At 42.2% G+C, this 12,347-nt stretch overlaps 2 protein-coding genes across 2 annotated transcripts; both read right to left on the bottom strand.

The window, feature by feature from the left end:
• Window positions 1-2,107: 2,107 nt before the first annotated feature.
• Window positions 2,108-4,939, bottom strand: LOC116323684 (T-box transcription factor TBX1-A-like). Its single transcript, XM_031744079.2, has 8 exons — window positions 4,908-4,939; window positions 4,638-4,812; window positions 4,425-4,526; window positions 4,040-4,211; window positions 3,644-3,799; window positions 3,430-3,497; window positions 3,009-3,118; window positions 2,108-2,675 (listed from the first exon to the last, which is right to left on the bottom strand). The coding sequence occupies exons 1-8, from the start codon at window positions 4,912-4,914 to the stop codon at window positions 2,515-2,517; spliced, it is 951 nt and encodes a 316-aa protein (XP_031599939.2). The 5' UTR covers window positions 4,915-4,939; the 3' UTR covers window positions 2,108-2,514.
• A 1,223-nt stretch (window positions 4,940-6,162) lies between these two features.
• apoa1b (apolipoprotein A-Ib) lies at window positions 6,163-8,317 on the bottom strand. The gene is made up of 4 exons (XM_031744084.2): window positions 8,203-8,317; window positions 7,592-7,643; window positions 7,335-7,479; window positions 6,163-7,152 (listed from the first exon to the last, which is right to left on the bottom strand). Exons 2-4 carry the CDS (start codon window positions 7,632-7,634, stop codon window positions 6,549-6,551), a joined length of 792 nt encoding a protein of 263 aa, XP_031599944.1. The 5' UTR covers window positions 7,635-7,643; window positions 8,203-8,317; the 3' UTR covers window positions 6,163-6,548.
• Window positions 8,318-12,347: the final 4,030 nt, after the last annotated feature.

Here is a 12,347-nt window from a genome sequence, read left to right as displayed (position 1 = left end):
TTCAAGTCTTTCACCTCCTCCTCCTCCTCCATCTACCCCTCTGCATCCATCAGAGCTGCAAGAGCGCGAGCATCACCTCCGTCAAGTTAGCTTACAAAACCACACAATTTCCTCGAATACTTTTCAAAATAAAACAATTTACACCGATTACGCCTGCATAAGCAAGAAAGCAAGAAATCCCCAATGTGTTCTAAAATTAGACGGCACTGATTATTTGCAGCACTGCACATTGACGGTCACACATCATGTGTCAAACCACTGCAGAAGGCCTGGAGCAGTAGCGGTTTTAGATACGGGCGACACGGGCAGTTGCCCGGGGCGGCATCGTGGTGGGGGGCGGCATCACGGGCATCGGCAAAAAAAAAAAATTGCTAGTACTCATGCTGCCCCGACATCAGCCAGCGCATACTGGGGATGACACAGGCACCGATCGGTTTTCTATCACCCATTTGCTGGGAGTAAGGGCGCCCTCCGTTTGCGAGGTGCGCCTGCTGCTTGCGGCACAGGGAGGAGAGGGCGGGGCTGCGGGGGATTCTCTGGCTGGCTGGAGCAGCATCTAATAACCAACTCGCAAAATAAAAGAAAATAAAAACAAACCAACACCACGAAAACACCAGACATCATGATACAGACTTATAATTTACACCGATGTTTTTTCAAAATTCTATACGCGAAAAGTGAGCGCGAGAGCCCTCGGTGCGCCTGCTCGCTGCTGAAGTCAAAGTAAACTTTATTGTCATCTCCGCTACACACAGTACAGTACATAGAGAGACGAGACGACGAGGCTCCAGTTACAGCAGTGCAAGTAAACAAACAATAAATATTTAAGAGTAAAAAAATAAATATACACTTTAGGACTCAGGGTAAAGGGATCAATAACAATTTAAAATATATATTTTATATTTTGTTGATTTAAAGTCTCACACACAACCCGTTTTTAAAGTTTAAAAAAAAGAGAAAAGAAGAGGCCGGGGACTGAGCCTATTTGCCTGACGCGCTGTCAACTTTACGCAATAATGCGAGAGGTGGAATTGCTTGCTTGTTTATTAAAGTGCTTGAAAAGTTTACAGAGTAATGTGATCGGCTCGCGATTCAGTCTTAAAACATCACAGGCTCTAATGCAACAAGGGGAAACTCGTTCTACCCAGCCCTTCTCTCTGTCAAAATCAAACCAGTGAATGACAGACTGACAACGCCCTCTTAATGTCGCCACTAGCAGCCACGTGACTCCCGTTACACATCACCATAGCAACGAAACAAATAAAAACCCAGTGATCATTAAAATTCAATACATTTAATTATGGCTCCTACAAGGAGAAACGAGCAAATGATGCAGGTAAGCAGGTGTGTCATTGGATAATGGCAGGTCATGTATCCTAAAACATTCAGAATCAGAATACTTTATTAATCCCTAAGGAAATTATGTGGGTTACAGATGCTCCAAGAAGAAATGGTAAAAATAGTAACAGTAACAGACTAAACTCCAAACAATATATACAATAATATAATACTAATTAGTCATTGTCAATTGTTGATTTGTCCTGTTCTCATTGTATGACGAATTATGATGTCTGTTTAGTAGCCGTTTCCATACTATGCATACTCTCTCTCTCTCTCTTCATATATGTGTGTGTGTGTGTGTGTGTGTGTGTGTGTGTGTGTGTGTTGGGGGGGGGCGCCAGACGGAGTGTTCGCCCAGGGCGCCAAACAGGCTAGGACCGCCACTGGCCTGGAGTATACGCCTTTCTTAAAGAGGGTTTCATTTAAAACAAGGTTGTTAAAAAGGAACTGACTGGTTTGTAGTGCCCTCTTTATAATGCCTTAGTTTTCAGTTTTACAATAGAAAAGCTTACACTTGGTTCCATTTAAATTAAATCGCCCTTGTTTCCTCAATTGCTGTCTTGCTCGACTTTTTTCTTCTTCTGTAGAGCCTGTAATGCTTTCATATCGTCTTTTATTCTGAAGCCGCGGTATTGTAGGTCTCGCAGGTTGTTTGGAAACTGTCCCTAAGAAACATTGCATCCTGGGGAATGTAGTTTTCACCACTACTCCTTTGCGAATCACGAGGCATCAGTTCCAATATCAGAAACACCTCAAACATTCATACAAAACTTCAGGGTGCTGTTTTATTATGTCAGACAACAAACAGATGCATTACAGCCGCACAAACGTTGAACACGATTTTATAAATATTGCTATGGAGACGAACTATAACTACATAGATAACATAACACTCTATAACTGTATAACTGCGGCGTTAACACACTTAACTACTATGTCCTTGAAGTGCTTGTATGGTATTATTCACAGTGTTTGTCATAATTCATGTAGACATTGGCTTTTATGTTACATTTAAATAATTATAAGTATCCATAAGACATTATTTTGTATAGTAGTAGTTACTCAAAACTACTGTAAACACAGTATGAAGTTATCACATGATATTATATAACAGGAGGGTCATTTTTCATTCAAAACACTTTGCTTCTTTTGAACCTTGACAGACTGGCTGTCTCATGATGACCCTGCACGGTCCCAGAAGGAGGGGAGATGGAGGCAGGGGGCAGGTGCTAAAAAACTGCTCCCACCTTTCCTCTCCGTGCGTCCTATGGAGTCTTTACTGTGATGAAACAGTTCACACTGCTCCATCATCAGCGGGTCCAGGCCCTCCTGCCCTGAAGATGGAGAAGAAAATCTTTAGAAAGGTACTGAAGAACATTTAGACCAAACCTGCTGTCTAACAAATATAAATAATTTGCCAAAAGCTCATTTAAATAATCTGGTTGTTCCTATCCAGTTTTAAAACACTGCGGGACTGGTGGGCAAATAAAGCACCAAACGGGCTGCATTTATACAATCTTTTCCTTAAATAATCCTTCTCTGTACAGTTTCATTAAGTAGGTTGAATTCAAACAGGTATCCACTAGTTAAAATTTCTTTATTCCATGAGCTAAAAAGACTTTAACCACATATAACACTGTTTAAAAAAAACCCCAAAAGATACTGACTGGTTGAAGTCTTTGATTCACAGTTTATTTGCTCTCCAGATTTGTCGATTTGAGATTCAGCTCTGCCCTCTGGTGGACACCACACTGCTAGAGGACTGGGATTACCCGCCCTACACACAAACACACACACAAAACCATAGTGAGAAAGAGGGAGAGGTAAGTGTTCACCTTAACCTCACACACAAATTAAGTACATGGCAGGCAAAGGTGTTCATCCTGGATATGTATAACCTGTCATCTATGAACGTCAGTTCTTTGCATACAAAGGTCAAAGATTAGCTATCATCAAGACTTATCACTATTTAACGGGTGATAAAAGTGATAAAGAAACAGTGTGATCATGTCGTGATTTCTTCTGGGCTATCTAGGGACAGATATGTTTATTAAATTAGGTGAAGTGCATAGAAAGTGTGACACTCACCAAGCCTGGGGGTCTGTAGTCCTGAAGCCTTTAGCAAATGGGTTGCTTGCAATTTTTAACTGAGTGATCTAAGAGGAGAGGGTAAAATAAATGGCATGAAAAGCAAAGAATCGCTTAATGCACAAAAAAAAAAAATCAAAAATCAAACAGATAAAAACATTGTAATGTCATTCATTTTTTTTTAGCTTGCATCATGTTTTACTCAGGTCTGTACCCTGTGGTTTTGATAAGCAGTTACAGCCATGAAGCGTGTCTCAGGGAACGAGAAAGAGCAGAAGTTCTTGTATGCATTCAAGTGGCTGTTGGGCGCTGGATCCACATACACCACATGGAAGCGGGGTTGATAGCGATGCATGGAGTTCAGTATCATCTGGAAGTGAGGGGGACATGAGAAAACACAAATAGCTTAGTACTTATTGTTGCACACTGCTACGATCTCTTTTTCTGGCCTTGAAAGTCAAAGCCCTCACTCCCTGCTCCATTGGAATCTTTTACAGAAGCTTTGCATGATTCACAATTCAAAACAATCCTTACTACAGCTCCTCAGTTAATTCTCTGTGTGAAAAAACCCGTTTAGCGTCATAGCTCCTCATTTAAGACATTGACTAACATGTCCGTTGTCATCAAGCAGGTTGTTGGTGAGCTTTAGGCTGTCGAAGGACACAGTCTGCTTCATCCACTGGGCTCCACGGGCAGGTGAGTCTGGGTGGAAATGCATCCTGCTTGGGGCTGCGACATCTGCTCTTCCCGCCACTAACCAGGATGAGCTGTGGAATGCATATCTGACACACACACACACACACACACACACACACACACACACACACACACACACACACACACACACACACACACACACACACACACAAAAATGTTCAAAGCAGGACTTACAGAGCGACGATGCTTGCAGAATAGTATTCATGCAAGTAACACAAGGGTTAACTGTTAAACATCACAAATACACTAAACACAGTTACGCAGCTTGTGTTTCTGACCTGTATCTTTTGCTGTCGACAGGGATAAAATCCATGAGAAGAACATATTCGGCAGAGGGATCCATCCCAGAGATCCGTACCTGGAATGTCGGAAACATCCGCCTGCAAGTTAACAAACAGATTCTAGTGAGAGGTAGTGCAGGAAGACAAAGAGGAAACATACAAGATATGATGTTTAGAGGGAGTTTGCATAAATATGAGGATTCTCATCACCTTCCTGCTTTGGTAACAATCATCTCTGTGCCCAGCTGGTCAAACTGCTGCCAAAGTGCCTGCATCTCCAGCTGAACTCTGACCCCACTGATCTGGGGGCACTTTGTGCTCGACAGTGACCCTTCATCTGCGCAGCAGGGTAGAGACAGATCACAGCTCTGAGACAGCTGAAGACCTGAGGAGAAGAGAGAGTACAATTCTGTTCATATTTGTTATAACAGATTCTGCCCATGAGCTTTGATGCGATAACTTGGAGTACGAAACACTTACCATTCATAATTTCAACACCTTTTATTGATAATATAGATGGAGGTGCTATTTTGTTTTTTCCAGTCTGTTCATCCAGCTCTAGTCAACACATTCACTGACAGTTTTGCAAAGCAACATGGCACTGAAAAGAAGAATTTGTATTCCAGTTTTCAGGTGCTGCAGTAGATGTACATCCAGGTCTGTGGAGTGTCTTGTTGCAGTGTGAAACAAGCTGGTTTTATACACCATGAGGCTCTCGCTGGGGACTTCCATGGTGGACTCATCCATTACAATATTCACGGTGCCATTGACACACACTAATCACAGATGCACTCACTTGCCGCCCCGAGAACAGTTAAGGCAAAAATGTGCGCGTGCACACGCACAAACACACATCTAGAAATCTCCGCTCTATTAGCTATTGTTTCTTATGGCCTGAAGCAATAAGTGAAGCTCGTCCTAACCAACCTTTAGCACATTAATAACACCCTAATCGGCCCAGTGTTGCAGGGTGCAGACAGATGAGGACATCATCGAGCTGCTTTTTATTATTCAGAGCATTTTCTGGGAGCAGATTTTCAACACCTTACTAATTAGCGAACCGGTTACTCCTTAACACTGACCAAGGTATACATTTCTGAGGCTGGTTAGAAGCAAGACTCTGGCATATTCAAACGTCATCTCTTGTCAAGGATCCACTGATGAATGTTGTTGTTGTTGTTGTTTTTTTAGATTTTGGAGAAAGGTCATTTCACCGTGTTGTTTGTGCAAATCATCTTGGGTTGCATGATGACCAGAAAACTACTGTTCATATAAGAACTCTGTGTGTGTGTGTGTGTGTGTGTGTGTGTGTGTGTGTGTGTGTGTGTGTGTGTGTAGCTCAATAGGACAGTGTTGAAGGGATCCAGCCTAGAGGGTACACAGCAGAGTTGTCAATAGGCCGGTCACTGCATGATCAAGTCATTAATCACAGCTTCTGGTGTTCACAGACAGAAATGTCTCATGTGCTATCGTACACCAGTCCTAAGTACAACTGATTGTATTAATATTCTTCTCTAGCAGACCCTTCTGATCAATGATAACCTCTCAAAATGCTGTGTGTGTCTGTGTGACATAACCTTAGGGGTTCACTGAGGTCCTAAACACTCTAATGAATCTGAACATGTGCTTTGATAACCCTAAAAAAAGGCGTAGATGTTCACTGCTACTGTTGGGGAATTTTAGGATGAGGAAAAGTTTTACGTATCATATAGGAGAGAAAAATCAGAGAAGAGCATTTCAGAGTAGTATAAACAGTCAGATGTTTATTGAGCTGTATTTCATCAAGGCACACTTTTCGTCAGACAAGCATCATTACACAGGAGTTTGAGCACGTGCAATAATTCACATATGATTGCTACACAAAAAGTTGGGCACAGAATGTGAAGAATAGAGCAATTATGTGCTGAGTATCTACGCGTCTGTGTGTTTGGGAGCTTGTGCTTGACCGTGTACGCATGAAGTAAGCTGGGGAAGAGAGAGTCCCGCCGTTTAATTCATCAGCAAGGCTACGTTTTAGGGAAGTGGTCTGTTTGTAAAGAAAGAAGGAATCGAGAGAAATTTGGAATGGATCTAGACATGATAGGAAAGGGAGGTTAGTTATAGGAACAGGGTAGGGAGGATTTAGCTCTTGGTGAAGGTTTCGGAAAGGATTGCGAAGATTTGCTGAAGCTTTGTCTTGATGTCTTCGGCCAGAGGATTAATCTTCGCCCTCAGGGCAGTAAGGTCTTCAGCTCTGACGTTGTGTGCGTGGTCGTAGGCCTGCCTCAGCTGCTCCTTGTATTCTTCAACATAGGGAGCCAACATTGCCTTTGCTTGTTCCACATGCGTAGCAACCCTGGCACGAATACTCTCTACAATGGGTGTCAGCGCAGCCTTGGTCTCTTCCACATTGGTGCGAATCTTCTCACGCAGCTCAGTCATAACGGGCTCCAGCTTTGTCTTCAGTTCGTCCATTTCAGCTGTGTGCTTGGCATAGTACTCGCTGATGATGGGCTGGAGGCGGCTGCGGTAATCCTCGATGTGTCTGTCGATGACTTCCCTCAGGTGAGCACGTTTGGGTTCCAGCTCGGTTCTCAGGGCCTCAATATCAGTCGCAATGTTGCTACGTAACTCAGCAGTGGCTTCAGAGACTGTGGTAAAGACGCTGTCGGTCACAGGAGCAACGGAACCCTGCAAAGCCTTGACCTGAGTGTGCAGATCCTCCAGGCGCTGAGCCAGGATGACCCTGAGAGAGAACAGAGATAGGAAAGCAAAGCCATTTTAGTTAAGCTAAGTGTACACACCAAAGAGCGAATGTCGACTGCAAAGTGTAAAAACTGGCTAAGGCAGGAAGTTAAATGAACCCCCGGCAATGCAAGCACCAATTACAAAAAAGTGCAGCTGATGGACAAGAATGAGAATCCTTACTTGAACTCTTGGTATTGAGTGTCATCAAGCTGGTCCAGGGCTTTGATGGCACCCTCCTTCGCCTGAGTCAGGTAGACATCCACAGCGGACCGGATTTGGGCCAGCTGGGAAGGCGCATCAGCCTGCAGGGAAGCGGCCTGAGAGCCTTTGACAAGCGAAGAGGGAAGAACTGTTAAAGGGTAAAGTGGATCTCTTGAAGTTGCACCTGCAGTTTAAATTATTTCCCTCAGGTTGGAAAGGGTGCAGTCAGTACTTACCGACAGCCAGCAGAAGGGTGAGAGCTAGAGCCACAAATTTCATGGTGACGGTCTAGAGCAGAAAAGCAGTTAATGATTAGGAATTGAACATCCAATTGAATAGTGGGAATTCATTAATCCAACAGAGCTTGAATCCTGTGCCTAAAGCAGACCCAGTAGTCTTAGAGGTAAGAATGTCTTAACAGCCCAACACATTGCTGAATTAGCCTGAATGAGTTTGCACTAAATGTATAGCAAGCTATTAAAGGAACTTGTAATCTGAGTAGATTACAGAGGATGATTAAGGAGATCAGACTTAAGCTGCTACATAATCCTGTTTCAGGTTTTGCCTTAAAACACAGTCATAGAATTAGCAGGAGACACTCTCGGTGGAGAAGCACTGCTGTAAAATTACCTCAGGCTAAAGGGCACAATCCCAAAGTTATATCTAATAAAATAAAAAATACAAAAACTTTAAATCAGAATGAAGAATTTTACTTCCAGGAATTTCTTTTTTCCCTTTGTTTTTTAAGTTAGATCTAACAAAAAGTTCCCCGACACTTAATCCTTTCCGGCTTCCAATTCTGTTCTGCAAGTACCGGCTAAAGCCACGTGAAAGTTGCTTCTCTTACCTGGTGGAGTTCTGGACGAGACTGAACAACTTCAGCAGGGGCAGACTTTTTATAGTCCCTGGGTGGGGGACGAGTCCATGTGGAGAAGGGGGAGGGTGGAGGTGTGAGGTCTGTGTGTCTCCGTGGAGGTGGACCTCAGCCCCCTGTTATCTCCATCAGCAGGAGGACTGGGGCGACAGTTCAATGGTCAGCTAGTGGGAGGAGATCAGTCTGCGCACACACACCGACGCACACCATTAACCTGCAAATATACATTATCAGCACCATACGTGTATCGGTGAATCAGTCCTCCCCATTTATCACATTTTTCTTTCTCTCTCTTTTTTTAAAAAAAAAAATCTTCTTCTGGGACATCTGTCAGCACTTTTTTCTGCTTCACGAGGACTTTTTCTCATTTGTCTTGTGACCAAGTTGTTGCAGAAAAACATGAAAGGCTGACAAGAACAAAGTAAAAAATGCCAGTTCAGTGTGAAGAGTGAGCCAGGAAGATTGTGAAATTAGAAAGGAAGTGCGAATATTATTATGGGTGTAAAGGGTGACATGAGAGGAGAGCTCGACTGGGCTGGTGGGAAGGTGGGGGGGGGGGTGTGAAAATGAGGACAAGGGTTGAAAATGTTACCTGGGTAAACACATTTCCCAGCAGTCTCTTGTATTTTTCTATATTTTTCACATTCAGTTCACACCAGGTTCTGTAATGGGGAAAGCCACATCATTCACAGTCCAACTCCTTTCTGAAAAAGCTGCCAAGGTAAACAGACATGAGTAAACAGAAGTGACTTGATGCAATCAGCTCAGAAATGCAGTCATATTAAATCTAAAGTCATTAAATCACAGGCGGCAACTATGCACACGCGTTCACGCGCAAGCAATACCACATAACGTGCAACCTAAAAAAATGTAGACTCATTTTAGATAACAAATTCTCTCACTGGTGTGTTTGCGATGATGATTAATGAGGTCAAAGAGTGATGTTTGCTATGCTGTTGTTTGTTGTCCTATCACCGGTGGACTTTGTCACCGTAGCTTCATGTGATGGGGAATAGGAATGAACATAGTGCAAAGATTTGTCTCTAAGTCTGTGCATTCATGTGTCTACTGAGAGTACTTTCATATCTTTCGTTTTTATTTGAAAAGAAGTTTCTGTCAGAAGAGATGGGAGCATAATTTTTATATTTCAGCTGTATTTTAGTAGCCCCTCATTGCTCATGTGCTGAAATCTGAATATTGAGATGCCAGATGGTTTCTATACCCGAGGAAAGTCATAGAGAGACACGTAGAATGGTTTATTTGAAGAATTTCATTCGAGCACTAGTGAACATCAATAATGGCCTTTTTATGGCCTTTACATCTTAAAAACCTCATAGTACCATATCATCCTAATAGAGCTCTTTGCTGTCAGACTGCAGGTTTACTTGTAGGTCCTAGCATATTTAAAAGTAGAATGGGAGGCAGAGCCCTCAGCTTTCAGGCCCCTCTTCTGTGGAACCAGCTCCCAGTTTGGATTCAGGAAACAGACACCATCTCTACTTTTAAGATTAGGCTTAAAACTTTCATCTTTGATAAAGCATATAGTTAGGGCTGGATCAGGTGACCCTGAATCCTCCCTTAGTTACACTATGATAAGCCTAGGCTGCTCGGGGCTTTCATGGATGTACTCAGTGTTTCTTCTTCACTCCCCTTTTCTTTACTCTCTATGTGTTTATACATCACTACTGCATTTATTCATAGTAATTAATTTTAATTTTAATCTCTGGCTCTGTCCCACAGTGTGTGTTTTGTCCTATATTCCTCCCCTCATCCCCAACCAGCAGATGGCTGCACCTTCCTGAGCCTCGTCCTGCTTGAGGTTTCTTCCTGTTAAAAGGGAGTTTTTCCCTCCCACTGTCGCCAAATGTTTGCTCATGAGGGGTCATTCGGTTGGTTTTCTCTGTGTTATTGTAGGGTATTTAACTTACAATATGACACACCAATAGGTCACTATTGCTGTGATTTGGCCCTATATATAAAAAAGGAATAGAATTTAACTGAATTATACTCTAGGCCACATCTGCAGACTTAAAGCTTGTGTATTGCTGGGTTATTAGGTGCAGTGTTGCACAATAAAAGTTCCAGTAGCCTATATAATCAATGAACGTTTCTTTGAATGCAATCTCTGTGTGATTGCAACATAAGAGCAAGCAACATGTAGCAGGATACTACCCAAAGAATTTACCTAGTGGAAGAGTATTATAAAGTCTGCAAAATGAAGATAGTAGAGGGCTTTGACTCTAGACTTTCATGTCAGAATATAAGGATTTAAAATGATTTTAAAAACAGGAAACATTGACTTTTTCTCCACAGCTCTGCACACACACAGAGGTAGAAATATAGAGCATTCAAGTAATCAAATGTTGAGTTGATATATACCGTAGTAGAAAAAAGTGTTTGTACATGGCCTGATGTGAAGCTCAGTGTAGTTTGTGACATTGTGTTTGAGTTTCTGCCTGAACAAAATTCCAGATTAGTTTTGGTGTATTTTTACAATTTGCAGCAGTTCTATTCATTTAAAAGTCTAACCTTTTTTTTTCTCTCCACTTTGATTTGTCTTTGCTGTTCATTCTTTGACACCTTGGTGTCTTTTTCCTACCCCCATGTTCTGAAGTATGCAAGCAGTCAAGCTGAGCCTGGTGACTCTGTGAATACAGAGGAGTCGCCCACTTCTACCACATTCACAGCTTCTCCTTTTTTAATCACCACTTGCCATTTGTCTGACACCAATTAGCAAATTCCAGCAGTCAAGGTGAAACACAAATCACTGGGAAACATCTTGATGGAAGCCTGGAATGCATTAATTATAAAAACACTGCACCAGTGCCGGATTAATTCGGCAAGTTGTTTTCCATTTATAAAGCCAAGTATTTTATGCCACTGCAATGTCACAAATGACTGCTTTACTCAGGCTATAGAATAGAATAGAATAGAATAGAATAGAATAGAATAGAATAGCCCTTTATTGTCATTGCATATATTCCATATATTTGGACTATATCCAATCTGGAGATGCTGCCTCGAGCTCTGAAGCTGTGAGATGGACTTTCAATGACTTTCTGAAAAAAAAAATCCTCAGTGAAAATAATCGTTTGGTGCAGGCTCCCACTTGACACACCAGCCACATTAAAAGGCAGAACTGGGTGCCACTTTAGGTCACTGGGTTGATTTGGTGACCTATATGCTGTCAGACTAATGAAAAGGTTTGGGTTCAAACCTGCCCTTTTACTCTTTTTCTTCCCCTACTCCTGTCTTTCCTGTCTTGTCTCCATGCCCTTAAAAAGCCATGCAACCACACAGTGAGGAAAATAATGATTTTAACGCCTGCTAAATTTTAAGTTTGCTCATTTACAACGAAGTGAACAAACTTTTTTTTTTTTTTAGTAAGTTTTATTGTAATGTTTGTTAGTGATCTGGCAGTTGGAACCACAGTCACCAAGAATACACTTTTTAATACACTACGCTGTGATGGACTAAAATCTTACAGCACCCGCATGGTCCCCCTGGTCAAGAAAACACATGTAGATATCTGTCTTAAGTTTGTCAGTGAACATCTAAATGATTCAGAGAAGGCCTTGGAGAAAGTGCTGTGGTCAGATGAAACTAAAATCAAGTTCTGTGGCATCAATTCCTGTGTTTGGAGGAAGAGAAATGCTGAGTATGATGCAGAGAAGACCATTCCCACAGTTAAGAACGGCAGTGGAAACATTATGTGTTTTTCTGCTAAGAGTGTAGGATGACTTTACCTCACTGAGGGGTCATTGACCATTAAAGTCTTGGATGACTTTAATCAACCAGAACACTGAAGATGGGTAATGGATGACCCAAAATATACCACCAAGACAACAAAGGAGTGACTAAAGAGGAAGCACATTAAAGTCATGAAGTGGCCTAGCCAGTCTCTAGACCTCAGTCCTATAGAAAATCCATGGTGGGAGCTGAAGTTTTGAATTACTAAGCAGCAGCTAAGAAACCTAAAGGATTTAGAGAGTTTCTGTAAAGAGGAATGGACCAAAATCTGTCTTGAGACATGTACAGACCAATTACAAGAAACGTCTTATTCCTGCGTTCGCCAAAAAGGGGTTTTCTGCCAAGTCCTGAGTCAAGCTTTAAGTGGA

The sequence above is a fragment of the Oreochromis aureus genome, linkage group 14, assembly GCF_013358895.1.
Source record: "Oreochromis aureus strain Israel breed Guangdong linkage group 14, ZZ_aureus, whole genome shotgun sequence".
NCBI lineage: Eukaryota > Metazoa > Chordata > Actinopteri > Cichliformes > Cichlidae > Oreochromis > Oreochromis aureus.
The sequence above is the reverse complement of the archived record's forward strand: the minus strand, read 5'-3'. Positions and strand labels throughout refer to the sequence as shown.